The sequence below is a fragment of the Bombus vancouverensis genome, chromosome 8 (genome assembly GCF_051014615.1).
Source record: "Bombus vancouverensis nearcticus chromosome 8, iyBomVanc1_principal, whole genome shotgun sequence".
In the NCBI taxonomy this organism is placed as follows: Eukaryota; Metazoa; Arthropoda; class Insecta; order Hymenoptera; family Apidae; genus Bombus; species Bombus vancouverensis.
Genome location: NC_134918.1, coordinates 18,237,049 through 18,255,056, shown reverse-complemented (window position 1 = coordinate 18,255,056; position 18,008 = coordinate 18,237,049). Strand labels below are relative to the sequence as shown.

General features: G+C 32.4%; 5 protein-coding genes and 1 long non-coding RNA gene across 10 annotated transcripts; 4 read left to right on the top strand and 2 right to left on the bottom strand.

The window, feature by feature from the left end:
* The first annotated feature begins 28 nt into the window (after nucleotides 1-28).
* Nucleotides 29-4,967, top strand: MED4 (mediator complex subunit 4). 2 transcript variants are annotated; one of them, XM_076620967.1, is made up of 6 exons: nucleotides 29-183; nucleotides 260-489; nucleotides 750-2,233; nucleotides 2,328-2,734; nucleotides 2,804-2,923; nucleotides 3,022-4,967. In XM_076620967.1, the coding sequence occupies exons 3-6, from the start codon at nucleotides 2,163-2,165 to the stop codon at nucleotides 3,189-3,191; spliced, it is 768 nt and encodes a 255-aa protein (XP_076477082.1). In that variant the 5' UTR covers nucleotides 29-183; nucleotides 260-489; nucleotides 750-2,162; the 3' UTR covers nucleotides 3,192-4,967. The 2 variants fall into 2 exon arrangements, with proteins under 2 accessions (XP_076477082.1, XP_033195373.1); XM_033339482.2 differs by lacking the exon at nucleotides 29-183 and having other exon boundaries at nucleotides 204-2,233.
* Nucleotides 3,334-5,721, bottom strand: LOC117159545 (SAC3 domain-containing protein 1). 3 transcript variants are annotated; one of them, XM_076620966.1, is made up of 8 exons: nucleotides 5,574-5,721; nucleotides 5,309-5,435; nucleotides 4,660-4,851; nucleotides 4,414-4,575; nucleotides 4,080-4,328; nucleotides 3,828-3,968; nucleotides 3,571-3,760; nucleotides 3,334-3,495 (listed from the first exon to the last, which is right to left on the bottom strand). In XM_076620966.1, exons 2-8 carry the CDS (start codon nucleotides 5,365-5,367, stop codon nucleotides 3,421-3,423), a joined length of 1,068 nt encoding a protein of 355 aa, XP_076477081.1. In that variant the 5' UTR covers nucleotides 5,368-5,435; nucleotides 5,574-5,721; the 3' UTR covers nucleotides 3,334-3,420. The 3 variants fall into 3 exon arrangements, with proteins under 3 accessions (XP_076477081.1, XP_033195367.1, XP_033195366.1); XM_033339476.2 differs by lacking the exon at nucleotides 5,574-5,721 and having other exon boundaries at nucleotides 4,660-4,848; nucleotides 5,309-5,573; XM_033339475.2 differs by lacking the exon at nucleotides 5,574-5,721 and having other exon boundaries at nucleotides 5,309-5,570.
* On the top strand, nucleotides 5,547-5,998 carry LOC143303075 (uncharacterized). Its single transcript, XR_013059075.1, has 2 exons — nucleotides 5,547-5,634; nucleotides 5,738-5,998. It is a non-coding gene; the product is annotated as an uncharacterized LOC143303075 (long non-coding RNA).
* Nucleotides 5,999-8,285: 2,287 nt separating this feature from the next.
* On the top strand, nucleotides 8,286-15,508 carry LOC117159540 (uncharacterized). The gene is made up of 11 exons (XM_033339460.2): nucleotides 8,286-8,731; nucleotides 8,820-8,898; nucleotides 9,672-9,961; nucleotides 10,444-10,654; nucleotides 10,742-11,019; nucleotides 11,107-11,230; nucleotides 11,319-11,539; nucleotides 11,657-11,843; nucleotides 11,964-12,176; nucleotides 12,257-12,475; nucleotides 12,568-15,508. Exons 1-11 carry the CDS (start codon nucleotides 8,690-8,692, stop codon nucleotides 12,939-12,941), a joined length of 2,238 nt encoding a protein of 745 aa, XP_033195351.2. The 5' UTR covers nucleotides 8,286-8,689; the 3' UTR covers nucleotides 12,942-15,508.
* On the bottom strand, nucleotides 14,177-15,164 carry LOC117159546 (BRISC and BRCA1-A complex member 1). 2 transcript variants are annotated; one of them, XM_076621056.1, is made up of 2 exons: nucleotides 15,027-15,164; nucleotides 14,177-14,814 (listed from the first exon to the last, which is right to left on the bottom strand). In XM_076621056.1, the coding sequence occupies exons 1-2, from the start codon at nucleotides 15,041-15,043 to the stop codon at nucleotides 14,286-14,288; spliced, it is 546 nt and encodes a 181-aa protein (XP_076477171.1). In that variant the 5' UTR covers nucleotides 15,044-15,164; the 3' UTR covers nucleotides 14,177-14,285. The 2 variants fall into 2 exon arrangements, with proteins under 2 accessions (XP_076477171.1, XP_033195371.1); XM_033339480.2 differs by having other exon boundaries at nucleotides 14,177-15,101.
* On the top strand, nucleotides 15,456-17,939 carry LOC117159542 (pre-mRNA-processing factor 17). Its single transcript, XM_033339471.2, has 7 exons — nucleotides 15,456-15,647; nucleotides 15,811-16,027; nucleotides 16,123-16,449; nucleotides 16,531-16,745; nucleotides 16,828-17,091; nucleotides 17,178-17,533; nucleotides 17,609-17,939. The coding sequence occupies exons 1-7, from the start codon at nucleotides 15,456-15,458 to the stop codon at nucleotides 17,784-17,786; spliced, it is 1,749 nt and encodes a 582-aa protein (XP_033195362.1). The 3' UTR covers nucleotides 17,787-17,939.
* The last annotated feature ends 69 nt before the right edge of the window (nucleotides 17,940-18,008 follow it).

Below are 18,008 nucleotides of genomic sequence, written 5' to 3'. Positions count from 1 at the left end.
TAGTTAACTTGAATTCAGAGTACCTAACCTATATAATCTCTTAAAACTGCAGAATCAAGAAAAGATAGACATAAAAAATAATGCAAAGACTTAAGCTCCATAATTCGAATGTGCATTTTAAAGAAAGAAGATTCAAATAATTTCATTTTATATTTTTAATTTATTTCAATATACTACAATAATGTATCCTTTTAAAATTTTTATTTTCATGCATACATATCTCAGATATTTTCTTTGATAAATGTATGTGTATATGTAGGCACAGTAGTTAAAAAAAGTCTGCGTACAACTCTCTGTACCGCAACTCTAAGACAGATGTAAAAAATGTTTAAAAAGTAAAAAAATGGCGTTGTACTTGTAAAGAAATATAGAGTACATAATTAATCCTGTGCCTATCTTAGATTACAACACGTAAATTATTATATAGAAAGTTACAACTTAATATGATATCATGACAGAAATTCGTATCAAAAAAATCTGTGCACAAAGGTTCTTTTACATGATAATGTACGCTTAACGCTCTAACAACGATTAAATTATTAATGCTTTATTGAATAACTTCTGTCTTCTCAACATCCGGCAAACGGTTACCATAGAATTTATTAGTTTTTTAGCATTTTCTATTGATATTTTATTGCACTATTCTTACAATATTCTTTGAATGTTGTATACATATTATGTTTGCTTATGCCTTTATTAATACTTTCTCGTACAAGTACCGAGTACAATCTCACATTTTACGTTTGCAGTTCGCAGAACAAAGGACAACGAATAAAAAAGAATAATAAAGTAGAAGTCGCGAAAGGTCTTTGTTCATCACGCAAAAATTTCCTACTTTTATCAACAAGATAATTAAAAAATCTATCACATTTAGATTTTTCCGGTTTTTTCTTTTCTCAATGCTCTCGGCAAGATATTCAATGGCACGCGTCTCTAAAGAGCATATTGACGTAGACAATGCTGCTAATTTATTGTCAATTTCTAATTGTATATTTTCACTTTCCGCGCTAATGTTCCCTTTTTCTATTTTGTTTAATGGAATATCGTCTGATGTGGAGGTTGTAAATTGGAACAATATATCCTCTTTTAATAAAGTTGCATCAGAATCAAGTTGACAATTACTGTTATAAGGATTAGTATTCAAATTCAATATCATATTCTTCCTGATGACAAGGCGCACTACTTTTACAAAAGGATTGGCATCGTAAGCGCCATTGTTTATTCTAAGAATTAAAAATAATTTTTTTAAAACATCTGTGTTTAAGCAGGAAGTCATAAAAGATATTACATCTTCCCTTTTTAAATCATGCCAAGGCTATGCGGTGACATTTACTGATTGTCGCAATGCTAAGAAACAAGGCGGAGATTTTGATCCAGAAGGTGTCATTACAAACCAATTAGTTATATTCTCTAATTGTTGTAACAAATCAATTTTGACAGAAGAATATGAATTAAAAATGACACGCTTGTTTAGATTAGGATCATGAGCAGGTCTACTATTTAAATTATTATTAGTTGGTAGTTCCTCTGACTGTCGCTAGAGACATCATTGTCAGAAAGGCATGTACGTGTGTGCATTAATGATGTTAATAATACAGAACCTTAAAGTGGCTGCATTTGTAGTAGACTTCAGAGCTACTCTATACCAACTTCAAGCCAAAGAAGCACACCGCACCAACTTTAAGTTAAGAAAGCTCTCTATTTTATCAATCATATATTCATATATTCATATTCATATATTCATATTCATATATTCATATTCATATTCATATTCATATTCATATTTCACCATATATTCATATTTTGCTATTTGTTATTTTATCACACCTCCATATCTTTTCTAATTTGATGCAATGTAATGGATACCAGAGAACTAACAGGAAATAATCACTAATCATCAGAGCGTCGAAACGCCTTATATATTATACCGCGGTGTGGAGCTGTGATTAGGCGATCGTAGCGTCGCTCCTACTAAGTATTGTAATTTGTGTTTTAACACAAAAAGGAAAGAAGAATGTAAAGTTAATATGGTGTTAAACTAGTGAGATTAATAATTCAAAGTTTAGAAAGATGTTTATGGTATAAGGATCACTTTTCGAGTAGACAATTTTGTAGGCATCTTTCGAATCGAATGATTTCGATCATTGACAGTGTAGAACGTCATGACATCGACCAGTAAAAGTACGAAAGAGGTTCTATTGTCTATCGTCGATGACATCGAGTTGATAGCGAAGTACGATTTAAATTTGCTACAAATATTTAAAATAAACATGTTTCAATAAATTGTGTTTAATTTTGTCCTTTTATTGCCGTTTTTATTATCCTAGAGAAATGATAGAAAATACGATAGTTCAAAAACCATTGAAACTGTCAAACGAAGAACACTCTCAACTAACAGAATTGTTAATTGCTAAGGACAACGAATTGAAAGCAATTCTAAAACGAGCGGCCGAGCAAGCAAAAATTAACCTGAAAATGGAAGCTTTAAAAGCCGAAGTTGAGAGACAAGACCAAGATATTCAACAATTGCAGCGACAATTAAAAGAGGCAGAACAAATTTTAGCCACTGCAATTTATCAAGCTAAACAAAAATTACAATCCATTGCCCGCGCTAATAAGAGACCTGTACCATCTGAAGAATTAATTAAATATGCACATAGAATAAGTGCGTCAAATGCTATATGTGCTCCACTTACCTGGCAACAAGGGGACCCTAGAAGACCTTATCCTACTGGTATATTATTTATTTGTTGCATTCCTATCATTTCTTTGTAAGTCATGAAAATTATATGTATTGTTACAGATATTGAAATGAGATTAGGTTATCTTGGAAGGTTAAGTGATCTTCCTTTAAATGGTCAGATGCCAGGTACTCATCCTGGAATATCATCAGATTTGCATAGACCTGGACATCCAGTAGGTGGTACGTTTGTAGGAATTTACTTTGTGTATATGTTTGCATATACATATACTGGTACACTTAAACTCATTTCGTTCCGAATGGAATAATGATTATTTCAGAACCACCTGTATCGCAAGCTAATCAATTTGCATGGCATTCGTCGGGTGAAATTCACATGTCTGTGAGTGGACAAGGAAGCGTTGCCATGAATACCCATAAGCAGGAAACAGAAGATGTTGAAGTTATGTCCACAGACTCTTCAAGTAGCTCATCTAGTGATTCTCAGTGAATATTGATTTTTTGTAGAGTTTGAGTAAACTGTTTTATGGATTCAGTATGATTTTAAGCAAATTGTATGCATATGAACGTCCAAACAAGTATTTTACAACGAGATACTAGATTTATTAGGGATTAATAGAGATTCTTCACTATTAGTTTGATACATTTATTAATCCCTGATAAAATGAAGCGACGAGGATGTAACAATATAAATTATCATTATACCTTTTATACATTTATTACATAGATTCAAGTAAAACACTTGGTAAAACACTGTGTAAGGATTGATCTGTGTAATACATCTCTGGATGTGTCTGAAATAGCAAATGATAATGGCTTTTTCCATTCTTACTAGAGATTATAATACCTCATCAATTTCTTCTGCTTACCAGTTGGACTTCATCTTTGAAATTCGCTTTTTGAAATAAAATATTTTGATTGACGAATATAAGACCCAACAGCTCACAATCTGCTCGAATTTTATCTATATCTTTATATAGTAAAAGTTGTTGCAATTTAAGTCCTGGAAACGTGAAAACTTTATTGTTGTATCCTGAGCTCATGATTTTCAATGCCATCCTGTAACATTTTACAATCGCACGTTAATGGAAATTTTGCCTGTCGAAATTTGGACGTATATGCATACCTTCTTAATTTTTGTATGCCCGTCATGGCTGCGCAAATAAGTAACGGAGGAAGTTGTGGAATTAAAGAACAGACGCGCACATAATTTTTTAAATACCAAGCGAATGATATTTTTATGGATAATTGTACATTTGGAGATTTTCTACAAAAAATGATAAATAGCGACGAGAATCATTGTTCAGACATGAAATATGTATTTGTATTTGAACATATGAATTGTGAACATATATCATTTATTCTGTTTTGTTCGTACCGTAAATCGGGAGGAAGTTGTAATCCTCTCATCAAAGCTTCCGTGTTACCCATGTGTAAAAGAATGTATAATGCTTCCATTTGTGGACGATCATCGTTTAACATTAATTTTTTCATATCGCTATTAAGTTCCAGAGAATTTTTTTTATCTTCAAACTCGTCGTATAAGTTTAATAAACGCATTATACATTCGGCGAGGTGTTGCTCATTGATTTTTGCATTAAATTCGGAAATACTTCGCTCGCATAATCTGCAATTGTTCCTCCGCATCCATTCTACTACTGTTAACACTGTACAATCTCCACATTTACATTAAAAAATACGATATATCGTACCTCTGCTCAGAATAAACCAAAAATCGAACTATGGATTCCAACAACCGAATGTTCGTTGGGGCATCTATCCTTTGAATTGCAGCATCTTGCCTGATGGATCTGATACGATCAAAGATAAAATCATATACTACTACCCAATCAACATCGTTTCGCGTAGCTATCCTGAAATGAATTTACATACGTATGTATATGTACATTGATGTCCATAAATTTATTTAACTTGCTTTCACTCGTATGAGTAAATACTTGGTAAACAAATATCGAATCGTTGATAATAAGACTGGTGCTGGACGTAATTGTTTCATATCTGTCATATCTAATCCTGCTGCTGGACGGCTAAAGCATTTTATCGTTTTTGCTGGATCTGCCTTCGGCAATTTTGCTCCCTTCGTAGTTTCATTGATCTCAAACTTGTGTAGTAAACCCTCCTTTTCTCTACTATAAGTATGTTGTGTTACGAATTATTAAAGATTTATTCTTAGCATAATTTAAATTTGTATTCACATTTGTATACGATGAAAATAAAATAATTGTGTACGATTCTTTATAATTAATTAAGTCTTTTCTTTCAAGCATTCAAAATGAAATGAAATGAAATGAAATGAAATGAAATGAAATGATAACCTTTATTTGTGATAAAATGAAAAATTATGTAGTATCATAAATTGTTCATTCAAATATAATTTACATCTATTTAATGCAAAAATTTTTATCAACAATAGAAAAGTAAACGGATGTAAGAGAGATAGTCACCGTTAAACTACCACAAAAAGATATTGATGTATAAATTATAAACAACAATTTACAAGAAAATTTTCGTCAAGATTTGTTTTGATTTCGCAATCGTGTATGATCGAATACATGATAGAATATAATTGGCACACGTATAACTTACATCCAACGTTCTTTGTCTGGACACATTAACAAACACGTTCCTTGTATAAATTCGGTCATTTTAAAGAAAATCCCTTAGAAATGAATGCTTATCGTGACTATCGCGTTTCGCATATGTATGCATGTACCTAAAAAGGTTATGTCAGTTATCCCTTGATCAATTCCGCTAAAACATTTACAGCGTTTTCTGACGAGCGGCACGTAATACAACGCGATTAATTGTAGCGTATGAGAATCGTAAAATTCGTAAAAACGAGTTGCGTTACCGTAGACGTTGGTTGACGTACTCTATAAATAAGATCCTACATGGTATACACATATATTTATGTATGCATCGGTTATCAAATAGTTATATATGTAATACAATTTTTCTTATAGTACAAATTACGAGTGGAATTGAAATAATCGCATGATGGTTGTTCTTTTATAGATTTATTTCCTTATTCTGAAATAAGAAAGTCTCGTATACATATGCGCATCTTAAATGATGGAATTTAAAATGAGAACGTATTAAGAATGATCGAGGAAAACGTCCTTGTGGATTACGCACGATACACCTGCTATTGCGTAGTCACTTTATCGACATCACCGTTATTACACGAAGGTCAACGTTCTTGCGTAAACTTTCTCTTCTCTTTTTTCTTCTTCTTTGTCTTCATTGTAAATATTAATAAAACTAAAACAAAGTTAATTATACTATATTTCTCTACCTTAAAACAATGATAATAATCCAGAATCTATAGTCTAGATTGACTAAACTGATCTATGCCGGTGATGATCAACGACGACATTACGCGGTAAATGCATGTATTCGATATCATCGAATTTTCTTGAAATTTTCGCGTGGAACGATAAAAGGAAACGACCACGTCAAAATCGCGTTTGATCCTCAACATAATTTTGTAGTCACTTGGTCTCATTTTCTGGTTGAGGCAACAAATTCCTTTCCGATGCTTTCCTTTACGATGCTTCCAACGAAATCATTATATACATATGTATATACTTTATTCATTACATGTTTGTAATGTTCGACCTTCTTTCGAGCTCATTTTTCGAGAAATGTAATAATTGCGTAATAAAAATGCTCAAATGTTTTACATTTTGATTATGAGTACCTGATATTGTCGTCGCGTTTCAATTTCAATTCCTGCTTTTGTCCAAACAAAAACGTTTAAACGTTCGTAGGAAAAATCATCTTGCGTCGATCTAATCATAGAAATATCCATTAATATTTCCTTTATACGATTATTAATGTTGCCGTTCCATAAGCATATCGATTGTATCTTTAGCTGTATTATATATCTATTTATATGCATCCATACTTGGAATTGGACATTACGTGAGAAATTTTTCATAAAAATTATAACTGTCATTGTCATTTAAGTCGATCGTCATCGTCGCCGTTACTAAATCATTGTTATTTCTATTTATATGCGATAAAGGTTGAGAAGGGATAAACGATTTTATACATTTATGCATATGTATATGTATGTCACGTGTAATTTTGATGGGAAAACCGTGACGCATGTCCGCGTTCGATCGCCAGATTCTTCGAAAAAATTCATACTCAACTCTAAAGTTTCGCTATGTAGGTATGTTAAAAACGAATGATGATTAAATCGTTCAACGATTGATACTTCAGGTTATACGTTGCAGTCTTTCATGTAAAAAGACACTCGTTATCTTAAATTGTTGTGCGATATGTGCAGTGTGATATGAGCAATTATGTATGTATAGGTATAGAAAGTGATCCTTATTTTGACTGTAAAATGAAATCTTTTATCGTGTTGTCTTATGTATCAAGGGCGATTTTATGATAAGCGCGAATCATTTTCTATCTAAAAATTTGTCAAATTTTTAAATTTCGTTTTTTTTTCATTCATATTTATTGAGAAACTCGCAGATTTAAAAAAAAATCACTTTGAAACGCATTCGCTTCACAGAGAATCTTTGTCGTTTAGTTTTCTCATAAAAATTCAAATAATAATTCCGTTACTAATTACATATATATATTACTAGTTGTAACATACAAGTAACTAACTACTACAAGTAACATACTAAGTAACAAACAAGTAAGCGAATTCTTCAAAGTGTTTATTCTCTACTTTATTTGCATATATAGAAAAATGCAGTTTAGTACGTATACAGTTCTTTCCGGGGCAATCTGGCTTTATTTCATCTGATGAACAAGATCATTTTTGGAGTGTCAGATAAATGGGCTTCGTTATCATTTTAATACGATAAAACAATACAGTTACGTAATCTGATTATAATATCACAGCAAATATCATTAAGAATTATCTGTTTCATGAATATTCTGTTCATCCATTCGTACTTAAACTTGATTTACAGCAGCATTGTATAGCACTGTAGGTACATCAAGAAGGGAAGTTTACTCGATAATGTATCATCGATACGCCAGAATATTTCTTTCAAGAATATCGATGGAAATTCCCACGATGTTTCCTCACAGGGGAAGAACAATTACAAGAGGAAATAACACGAAACCGTTGACGTCTACATCGTGATGTAGACACACGTTAATCGGGTAAAGTAAGAGGACCGTTGGTAAATCGTGGGGTACGCGTGACCTCCAGGAAATCCTTGTATAGAGAAACGAACATCGCTGCATTCATCCAGTCTTTCTTAAAACACCGTTGATTTTACACAGCCGCATACGTATTGAGACGAGCAGACGCGAATAGGAGATCGACGTTATCGTAAAACTGTTAGATCTGTTAGATCATTAAACTTATGCTTTGCTTTCTTTTTCTTTCTATTTCTCTTTCTTTCTCCCTTTTTCTATGCGATAAACGACACATAATATTATGTCCGCATATTGTTGCAACGAAACATTAAAAGAAAAAGATTCGTTGACGGCTATTCTCGGTCAATCGTAAAGACAAATTGTCGGATAATCACATTTGATCAGCAGCTTGAAGGGAATACTGTTTGACGTAAGTTTATGCTTTTTCATGTAAGAAGTGCATATGGATATCGAAATGTATAAAAAACGATCGGAAAGTACCGACAACAACCTTATATAATGCGGTATATGTGTGTGTCTACATTTTACATACATATATTGATTTTGAGATTTTAAAGTATATGATTTATTATGCAGATTATCAAAAATTAACAAGACATTAACAATTAACAATACAGATTGTCATTTGTCCGATCAAATTGTTGTTACTTTGCTATTAAACATCTAAAACTGGTATCCACTTTGCGTACATAATATGCGTGATACGAAATCATTCCTTGTTAACTATTTGGTTTGTCGAAATTTAAAACACTTATGATATTTAGATTAGATAAGATAAAGTGAAATGTATTGCATTTGTTCCCTCTATTCGTTCGTTGTCAATCTCAATATTGAATGCACTGTCTGTTCGCGATGTTTGTGCAATTTCTTTTGCCGGTAAAGTGCAACACTATCGGACAATTGTAAATCGTGCGAATATTCATTTCGTATGCCCGTAATATCGGGCAACTCTGTAAATTCGCAGATCGTGCCGAAGATGACGCATCAAAAAGTGACATTATTTTTGATAGAGCTTTTTTTACTGCTTCGCTGCTTTCTTTCGGGTAAGTGAAAACAAATACATACATCATAAAAGAAGTCAATTAGTTGACATTAGTTATGCGCATCGATTTCCACGCAAACAGGGAAGAGTTCTAATTTTCTACAGCATATACAGTATATACTTTAAAATAGAATAACTTTTTCAAAATTGAACCAAACTATTTGGTGTTTTTTTTTTCCGAGAGGTTAGACGGATTACTTTACTAGATGATGTATAAAAAAGATTTCGAAAAAATTGCAGTCAATTGGAATCACGAAGAGAAAAGTAAAGTTTATTTTTTATAACTTTTTTATCTGGTCCTATAATAAAATTTTAAACAACATGGTTTGAAGATTTATGCCCGTTATACATATACATGTTGAAAATTTTATCGAAATCAATTGATACGGAAATAAGCGATAGGCATCGAAAGATGTAAGAATCTTTCGATTTTAAGCCGAAAGTCATGAAAAACCACCATTTTTACCATTTTTTTTTTACTTGTACATGTTTGTACCTCATAACAGCGTTAATCAATTTCAATGAAATTTTCACCATGTATATAACTGCCAAAAAATAAATCTTCAAAACGTGTTGTTTAAATTTTCATTATTGGTCTAGAAACAAAGGTTATAAAAAAATGAGTTCGTTCTTTTTTTAAGAAATTATTAATTTCTTTTTTTCAATTTTTAAAAACATTTTTTTATACGTCTATCGATTAACGAACCACGAATACCTCTCTACTTGAAAGTACTAGTACAATTTTTATTATTGGATAATCCTTTATTTCTTTAGAAACTATTATAACGTTGCACAATGATTTTGAATTCGGAGACATTGACCCGGAGATAGCGGATGAATTAGACTGGACGAAACATCCTTGTCGGCGAAATTGCAAAGACGATGATCCACCGATGGAATGTCGTTACGTCTTTAGATTAGAAGCTTATTATACAATGAGCAAAGCGTGCTACGATTGCCCATTCAATGTCACGGATTGCTTTCGTGAACATTGTATTCCGGCAGACGGTATTCAAAGATCGATTTTAGTAATAAACCGACAAATGCCTGGGCCGCCTATCGAGGTATGTATGTACGATATACAACCGAATAACGCGTGTTATAAATCCGTCGATTGAAACTGATACTGGGACGTGTAAAATACTAAAAATCAAAATTGATTTTTTTAATCACTTTGGTCTTCCTTTTCTTTTTCTCTCCCGATGACAACCGTGTATACGTGTTCTAATAATTGGTTTACTTTGTTATTTATTGTTATTAATTATCACAAAAGTACATGTATTGATCTATATATAATCTATAGTTTTTACAATGTTCAACGACATGGTATATAACATACATATATAACATATGTAACCATTCCCTGATAGAAATGATTTAAATTCATATTTAGTTACGGATATTGGCATATTCGAAGAAAATTCCTACTCCGTAATATCCTAACTCTAACTGATATTCATATACATACGTAGTTACATACGTAGTAGACATAGCTAAATTAGAATCTATTTATTTATTAATGAGTAAATTATCTACTCCGTCGTAGGTGTGCCAAGGTGACAGGATAATAGTCGATGTAATAAATTTATTGCATTCTGAGAGTACGACAATGCATTGGCATGGTCAACATCATGTTAAAACGCCGTACATGGATGGTGTACCCTACGTATCTCAATGTCCGATTTCGCCAGGTTCAACTTTTCGTTATGATTACATTGCCACAGAAGCAGGCACGCATTTTTGGCATTCTCATTTAGGTGCGAGAGCATTATCAATTAAACGTTCCATTTCTCGTTTGTTTGGCAAATCGGTCAACCGTTTTTAATGAAAATCCGAATTTTTAGGCTTCCAACGAGGTGACGGAGTATACGGTGCATTAATCGTACGTACACCACCGAAAGTGAATTGGCATAAAATCTTGTACGATATCGACGAACATACTATCCTGATCTCAGATTGGACTCACGAATTAGGAATTGATAAATTTTTAAGTCATCATCATGCAGGAGGAGATAATAAACCACCCAATATATTGGTTAATGGTTTAGGTCGTTTCGTAGTTAATCGACACGGAAAGAATATATCTGCTATAATGCCAACTGCAACATTTACCGTTAAACAGGTAACCTTAAACAGGCAGATAAACAAATAATTTCTGCTGGAGATTTACAGTTATCACGTCTCTTTTAATTTACATTTACATTTACAGAATGCTAGATACAGATTTAGGCTTATCAACGCCGAATTTCTTAATTGCCCGATCGAATTATCAATCGACAATCATACTATACGTGTAATTAGTTCAGATGGACGTGATATCGAACCTGTCGAAGGTACGTACAAGTATAAAAGGAAGCAAAAAAGAGGGAGAAAGAAAATGATAAGGAAAGGGATTTCTTAACGCAGAATTTATAATTCTAGCGGGATCTTTGATAAGCTACGCTGGCGAAAGATTCGACTTTGTCATTGAAACTGATCAAAACGTGGACAACTATTGGATACGACTTCGCGGATTAATGGATTGTGACGAAAGATTTACCAAAGCCCATCAGGTTGCTATATTACGATACGAAGGTGCGGCCAAGAAAGATCCAAAGGGTGTGGTTGCGTACGAACGCGAATCCAACGATTCTATGGGTCAGGTGTGTTTATGTGTACTCTGCTCGAATTTTTCAATTTATCATATATCTATATTTATACGAATGTAGACATGTGAAATGCAATAAGATATGCATATAACAAATGTCTTTTTCTTTCAGCGAGTAAATGCTTTAAACGAGGGTACAGAAACTGATAAAAGTATCAGTATACCACTGTTAAAAGCTATGGACAAAAATGACAAATCTAATACTGCACCTCCTGATTATCAATTTTATGTGTCCTATGACTTTTACAAAAAAGATAATCCTCATTTTCATAGGAGCAACCTTTATGGATTTAATCAAGGTAATACCGCCCATATTGACCAAAGATGTAATAGATATACAATATATGTATATGTATAACATAAGACATATATGTAAGTAACATTTGATAAATTTCTTGTCTGCTTGATGCAATTTCTAGTAAAGGATACAAAGCGAGTACTCACTCCTCAATTGAACCATATATCAATGAAATTACCTTCCATGCCTTTGTTATCTCAAAGAGATTTCATTGATTCAGATCAATTTTGTAATGCGAGTACTGTTAAACATTGTGTGCAAGATTATTGTGCTTGCACTCACGTGCTCCGAGTAGATCTTGGTAGTGTGGTGGAAGTAGTTTTAGTGGATGAAGGTTTGGAAATTATTTTATATTATCTATCCATAAAAATCACACGATTGAAATTGCTTGATTTTTCATTATTTATTTTTTAGGTTTTGCTTATGACGCGAATCATCCATTCCACCTTCATGGCTATCAATTTCGCGTGATTGCAATGCAGAGAGTCGGCAAAAACGTCACCGTTGACCAAATAAAAGCATTGGATAAAAAGGGAGCGATACAACGAAATCTTGACCGTGCTCCGTTAAAAGACACTGTAACAGTGCCGGATGGTGGTTATACCATTGTACGATTTCATGCGAACAACCCAGGTATTTCTGACAGATAATCAGAGCACAGTATACTATACGTTCGTTCGATATCTTTACAAATTTTATATTATGGTCATTTTTATCAATTTTAGGCTATTGGTTGTTTCACTGTCACATTGAGTTTCACGCGGAAGTCGGAATGTCCTTGATTTTTAAAGTTGGTGAACACAAAGATATGTTGCCAGTACCAAATAATTTTCCTTTGTGCGGTAATTGGCAACCTGAAGATATACGATTTAAATCAAATGCCGCCAACATTTTATTAAACACTGCGGAAAATTCCGTAATAGAAAATTCAAGCACGACACTGGATAAAATGACTGAAAACAGTATACAGCAATACATAAAGGTGTTACCGCAAATTCTAAAAACGTTACATATCTCATCTTCGGCTAGCATCTCAGTTATTCCGTATTTCTTGATTTCTTGTTCTTCTTTTATCGCTGTAGTCTATAAGATTGTGTAAAAACGGAGGTCGTTTGTAAATATATATATACTGTATTAATCTTCCCATTACAGCTAAATAAGTGATACACAAGTGATATGTAACATTCTCTCATGTGAGATGTTAACTTCACTTGGTTATTTGAAGTCACCAAACAATCGTGTTACCAAGTAATATTTGATATGCAGGGTATATGTTTTAACGGAAAACGGTAGAATATCGTATAACAAGCTGAAGACATTAAAGAACTGTCCTTACAAGAATAATCTGATATCGAGATAATATATTACAAAGTACATACATTAAAATGCATTATCTGATATAGGTAACTATTCCCCATGAATCGTATGTATCTCTTTTTAAAGATATTTCACGTTCATTGTCAACGGCAATTGCATATCGTTTCATTCGTTTCAGTAAATATTGTCACATACATAAATATAGCGTTTCATTTAAAGGAATTACTTCACTTACAGAAAAGCTATTTATTTATATGACACATAATCAATCCTCTTTCAAATCAAACCAAAGATTTGTAACAACATTCATATATGTATATATATATATATATATCTTCAGTTCTTTATATGATATCACACTGGTTCCAGTTAAAAAGGACAACCTGTATTATTAAATGCAAACTGCGATATTAAATGAAGTTGAATACACATTATACGTATTTTATTACTTAGTACTGTAACAAAAAGGAAATGTTAAACAGGAGAAACGTCCATTTGTGTTCTAATCTACTTTCAATTGTAAGTAGTTCTATTTATTGAGTATTTCTACGCTGTGATATAAATATTATAAGCATATCTATTAAAGATTAAATACTGTTAATTGCAGAGAAACATTACTTGTAGTAAGTATGTAGCTAACTTACTTCTTGTTTTTACATTTAATAATACGTGCGAGCGAATGGTTGATGAATATTCTCATGTTATGTTACATTGTTTTGTAAATGATTATAAAGTTTGATATAAAATTTATGATAAATCAAAAAATGTTGTTTTATCCATCCCTTGTCGTAATATTTCGTGCGTGACAATCCGTTGAAAAGTTTTTATGTGTAAACATAGTCGACGTATTACAAATGTATGTATGTAAATTCACATGTAAGCTACTTTAACATCATTTTTGAATTTTATCAATGTAAGGAAAAAGAATTTATGACGTGATCAACAAAAAAACGATGAACAAAAAGCTTATATTGATCGCGTATATATAGCATGTAACAATATCAGGAGTACAAGAGGTTTCTTAAGCTTCAAAGCTTTATTTATTGCATGTATTTTCAATGATTATATTTTTTAAACATACATTAATGTTCCTTTTAACAATTTTCAGAAGACAGAAGTTATACAGTTAAATATTATTACATGTTTCTTGAGAACCAGGAGATGGACAAATTGCATAACATACATCTTTTTGAGGTGGCCTTTGTAGGGGATGTGCCAGTAGTTTAGCCATACTGTCATGCAATTTTGCTGCGTTCCTTCCTACTTCTAATATGTATGAAAAATTTGTTGTATCCAATTTTGCTATTTCAGAATAAACTTCTTCGCATAAATTTTCTGAGCAAGGTGGTTCATGTACATACAATACATCTATAAAAAAATATGGATTTCTTGTAAGAGTATCTAAAGGTTTTTTATCAATATGAAATTTTGGTACACTGTTGGAGCGTGAATACACTAAAATTACTCTGACAACAAATGCTGGAACAGCTGTGTCATGTTCTTTTGTTGGTAGAGGTAAGTTTCGTTGTATTTCATCAAACATTTGCCCAAAATCGTATGATTTTTTATCTTCTTCTAGAAGATCATCATTAATAAGATTCAAGTGATTAACAATGCTGTTGGTGTTATTGGTAAAATCGCATATCCATTGAGAGCTGTGAGAATTCAAAATCATTAATGCATATTCATGACTATGTTGAATGATAGATTTAATGTAAATAAAATTTTCAATAGTTCGTTTTATCATAAACAGAGGCATATAGCTAGCTCCTGTAGAAAGTTTAAAAGGAGTACAATTTCTCTCCCTTGTCGTATCGATTACGAATAGAATTTTCTCAGGTAAATTCATTCCTGACAAATTTCGCACCAACGTGTTATCTTCATCGGAATATGATGACTTGAGATCCGGAATAAAACACGAAGCGCTGCCAGTGTTACTCATTTTCTACTGGATATAGGTTAGCATCTCCGAGAATTTTGTTAACAAGTTAATATCATTCGTAGGTCGTTTTCTATGCATTGTTTTCCTATTACAACAGTAATTCGTATAAATTATTGATATAATATGTGTATATGTATTGTATATGTATGTGTTTACTGTTTATAACGTTTTCGTGTGGTACATAAATCTCATCGGCCAGTTAACTTACATATGTCTGACATTGTTGCATGCAAACAAGAATATGAAAGCGAATAAAATACAATTGGTCTTTTCCTCGTAAACAATTATTTCGTTTCACAGTGCTTCTGATTGACTTTAAGCATATAGCACAACACGAAAGTTTCTCGATACAATATGCTTGCTTTGAAAGATTATGGTAGTAGTGATGATAACAGTGAACCTGAAAATGAGAGTGAAATTAAAAAGAGGGAGGTTAACTGTATTGTTGATTCTACCAACGTTTCTGTCGTTAATCCTATTTCTGCAGGAAATTTGACTGCATCTATAAATATGCAAATTTGTTCTGCACCAGAAGTAATACCAACGGTGAATATTCGTTGATAAATTTTTTTCATTAATTCACATAGGTTAAAAATTAGTTTTATGTTGCATTGATTCAACCAAGGATTATTTAAAATTACAAACAATTTTGAAATTATTCTCTTAAATAGTACAGTAATTAATACTTGTTATAATCGTTATAATACAGGGAACTGAGTTATGTATGAATCATGTAGATTCAACTGTGAAAGAAATAATGCACAACCCTAAATATGAAGAACTTTTTGCGCCGGATGTTGGTCCAGAAAATCCATTTAAAACGCAACAGCAACGTGCTGTAAAAAATATGCTTTCTGGATATGTAGAGAAAGCTCATATAAGTGAATTTCAATTTGAAAATCAAAGAAGAACATTTGCCAGTTACGGTATGTATTATAATAATAATAGCGTAATGATAGAAATCTTAAAAGGAACCATGCATTGCAATACGATTATAGGTTTTTGCAAATGTATTTTATAGGATATGCACTAGATCCGACTGTAGATGGTAGTGCAGACGAGGGTAAAACAATTATTGGTGCAAAAGATGCAGCTGAAGAATCTGGTGGTAAAACTGTATTTGAAAATACAACATTAAGGGCTTCTGACAAAAGAAAACGTCACAGAAATGATGATCCTGCAGATATTGAAGGATTCTTGGGTCCATGGGGTGGATATGTGGATGAAAAACGAATTATCAAACCAACTGAGGAAGAAGCTGCAGAATTAGAAGAAATATTAGCGAAAAGAAACAGAAGGGGAAAACCAACAGAGGAAAAACCGCTTGAAGAAAAAACAGTATTACATAGTACTATCGTGATAACTTTTAAATATGTAAATTATTTGAATAACGAGAGAAATTTTGTAATTATGATTAAACTCTTTTTAGTTAAAGATAGTGTGGATTATCAGGGTAGATCATTTTTACACGCGCCACAGGATGTTGGGGTGAATTTGAGGTCAGAGTCACCACCTGACAGATGTTTCTTACCAAAAGCACAAATTCATACTTGGGAGGGACATACCAAAGGTATTTCACAGATCAGATGGTTCCCACATACTGCGCATTTGTTACTTTCTAGTAGTATGGATTGTAGGGTGAAGGTATGTATTCGAACTTTCTGTGAAAAGTAATATGAAAAACAAATGTCAAGTTGTAATGTTGTTTATATGGTATTAATTATAGTTGTGGGAAGTTTATAAAGACAGAAGATGTATCCGAACTTATTATGGTCATCGTCAAGCTGTAAGAGACATAAGCTTTGATAATGATGGGAAAAGATTTTTGTCTGCTGGATATGACCGTTATGTAAAATTGTGGGATACAGAAACTGGTGCTTGCGTAAGTCGATTTACAAGCAGAAAAATTCCATACTGTGTGAAATTTAATCCTGATCCAGATAAGCAACATTTATTCGTAGCAGGGACTAGTGACAAAAAGATTATCTGTGTAAGTTATAAACATTATATTCTGATGTTTGAGGGATTTTATAAATGTCAGTTTCATAGATAATAAATTATGCATGCCTTTTACAGTGGGATATACGTTCCGGTGAGATAACACAAGAATATGACAGACATTTGGGAGCTGTAAACACGATAACATTCGTAGATGAAAATCGAAGATTTGTAACGACTTCGGACGATAAAAGTCTGAGAGTATGGGAATGGGATATACCGGTCGATATGAAATACATAGCTGATCCTTCGATGCATTCTATGCCAGCAGTTACACCCTCTCCTAATCAAAAGTGGCTGGCGTGTCAGAGCATGGATAATAAAATTGTTATATTTTCTGCATTAAACAGATTTAAAATGAATCGTAAGAAAACATTTACGGGACACATGGTCGCTGGCTATGCGTGCGGTTTGGATTTTTCTCCTGACATGAGGTAATAAAATTGTTATTAATTCCTGTAAAATTCTTTTGGCATGGCACAATTTAATTCCTTTATTCTAATTTTAAGTTACCTTGTATCGGGAGATGCGGATGGAAAATGTTATATATGGGATTGGAAAACGACAAAATTGTATAAAAAATGGAAAGCACATGATGGTGTTTGTATCGACGTATTATGGCATCCTCATGAACCTTCGAGATTAGCCACAGCTGGTTGGGATGCAAAAATAAAATATTGGGATTAAAAGAATTGTAGATCGTGTTTTTACAAAATTTATTGTGCTTTCTGTTTATTCTTGTATTTGTATTTTATATAACATGTATAAATAGATTTACTCTGTACATATATTTTCAATTGCGTACCATTAATAAAAATACATAATTATAAAAAATTTAAATTGAAATTGAAAATGAATTTTTCGTTGATACGATACGAAATATACGTAAATATATTACTTTTTTAAATA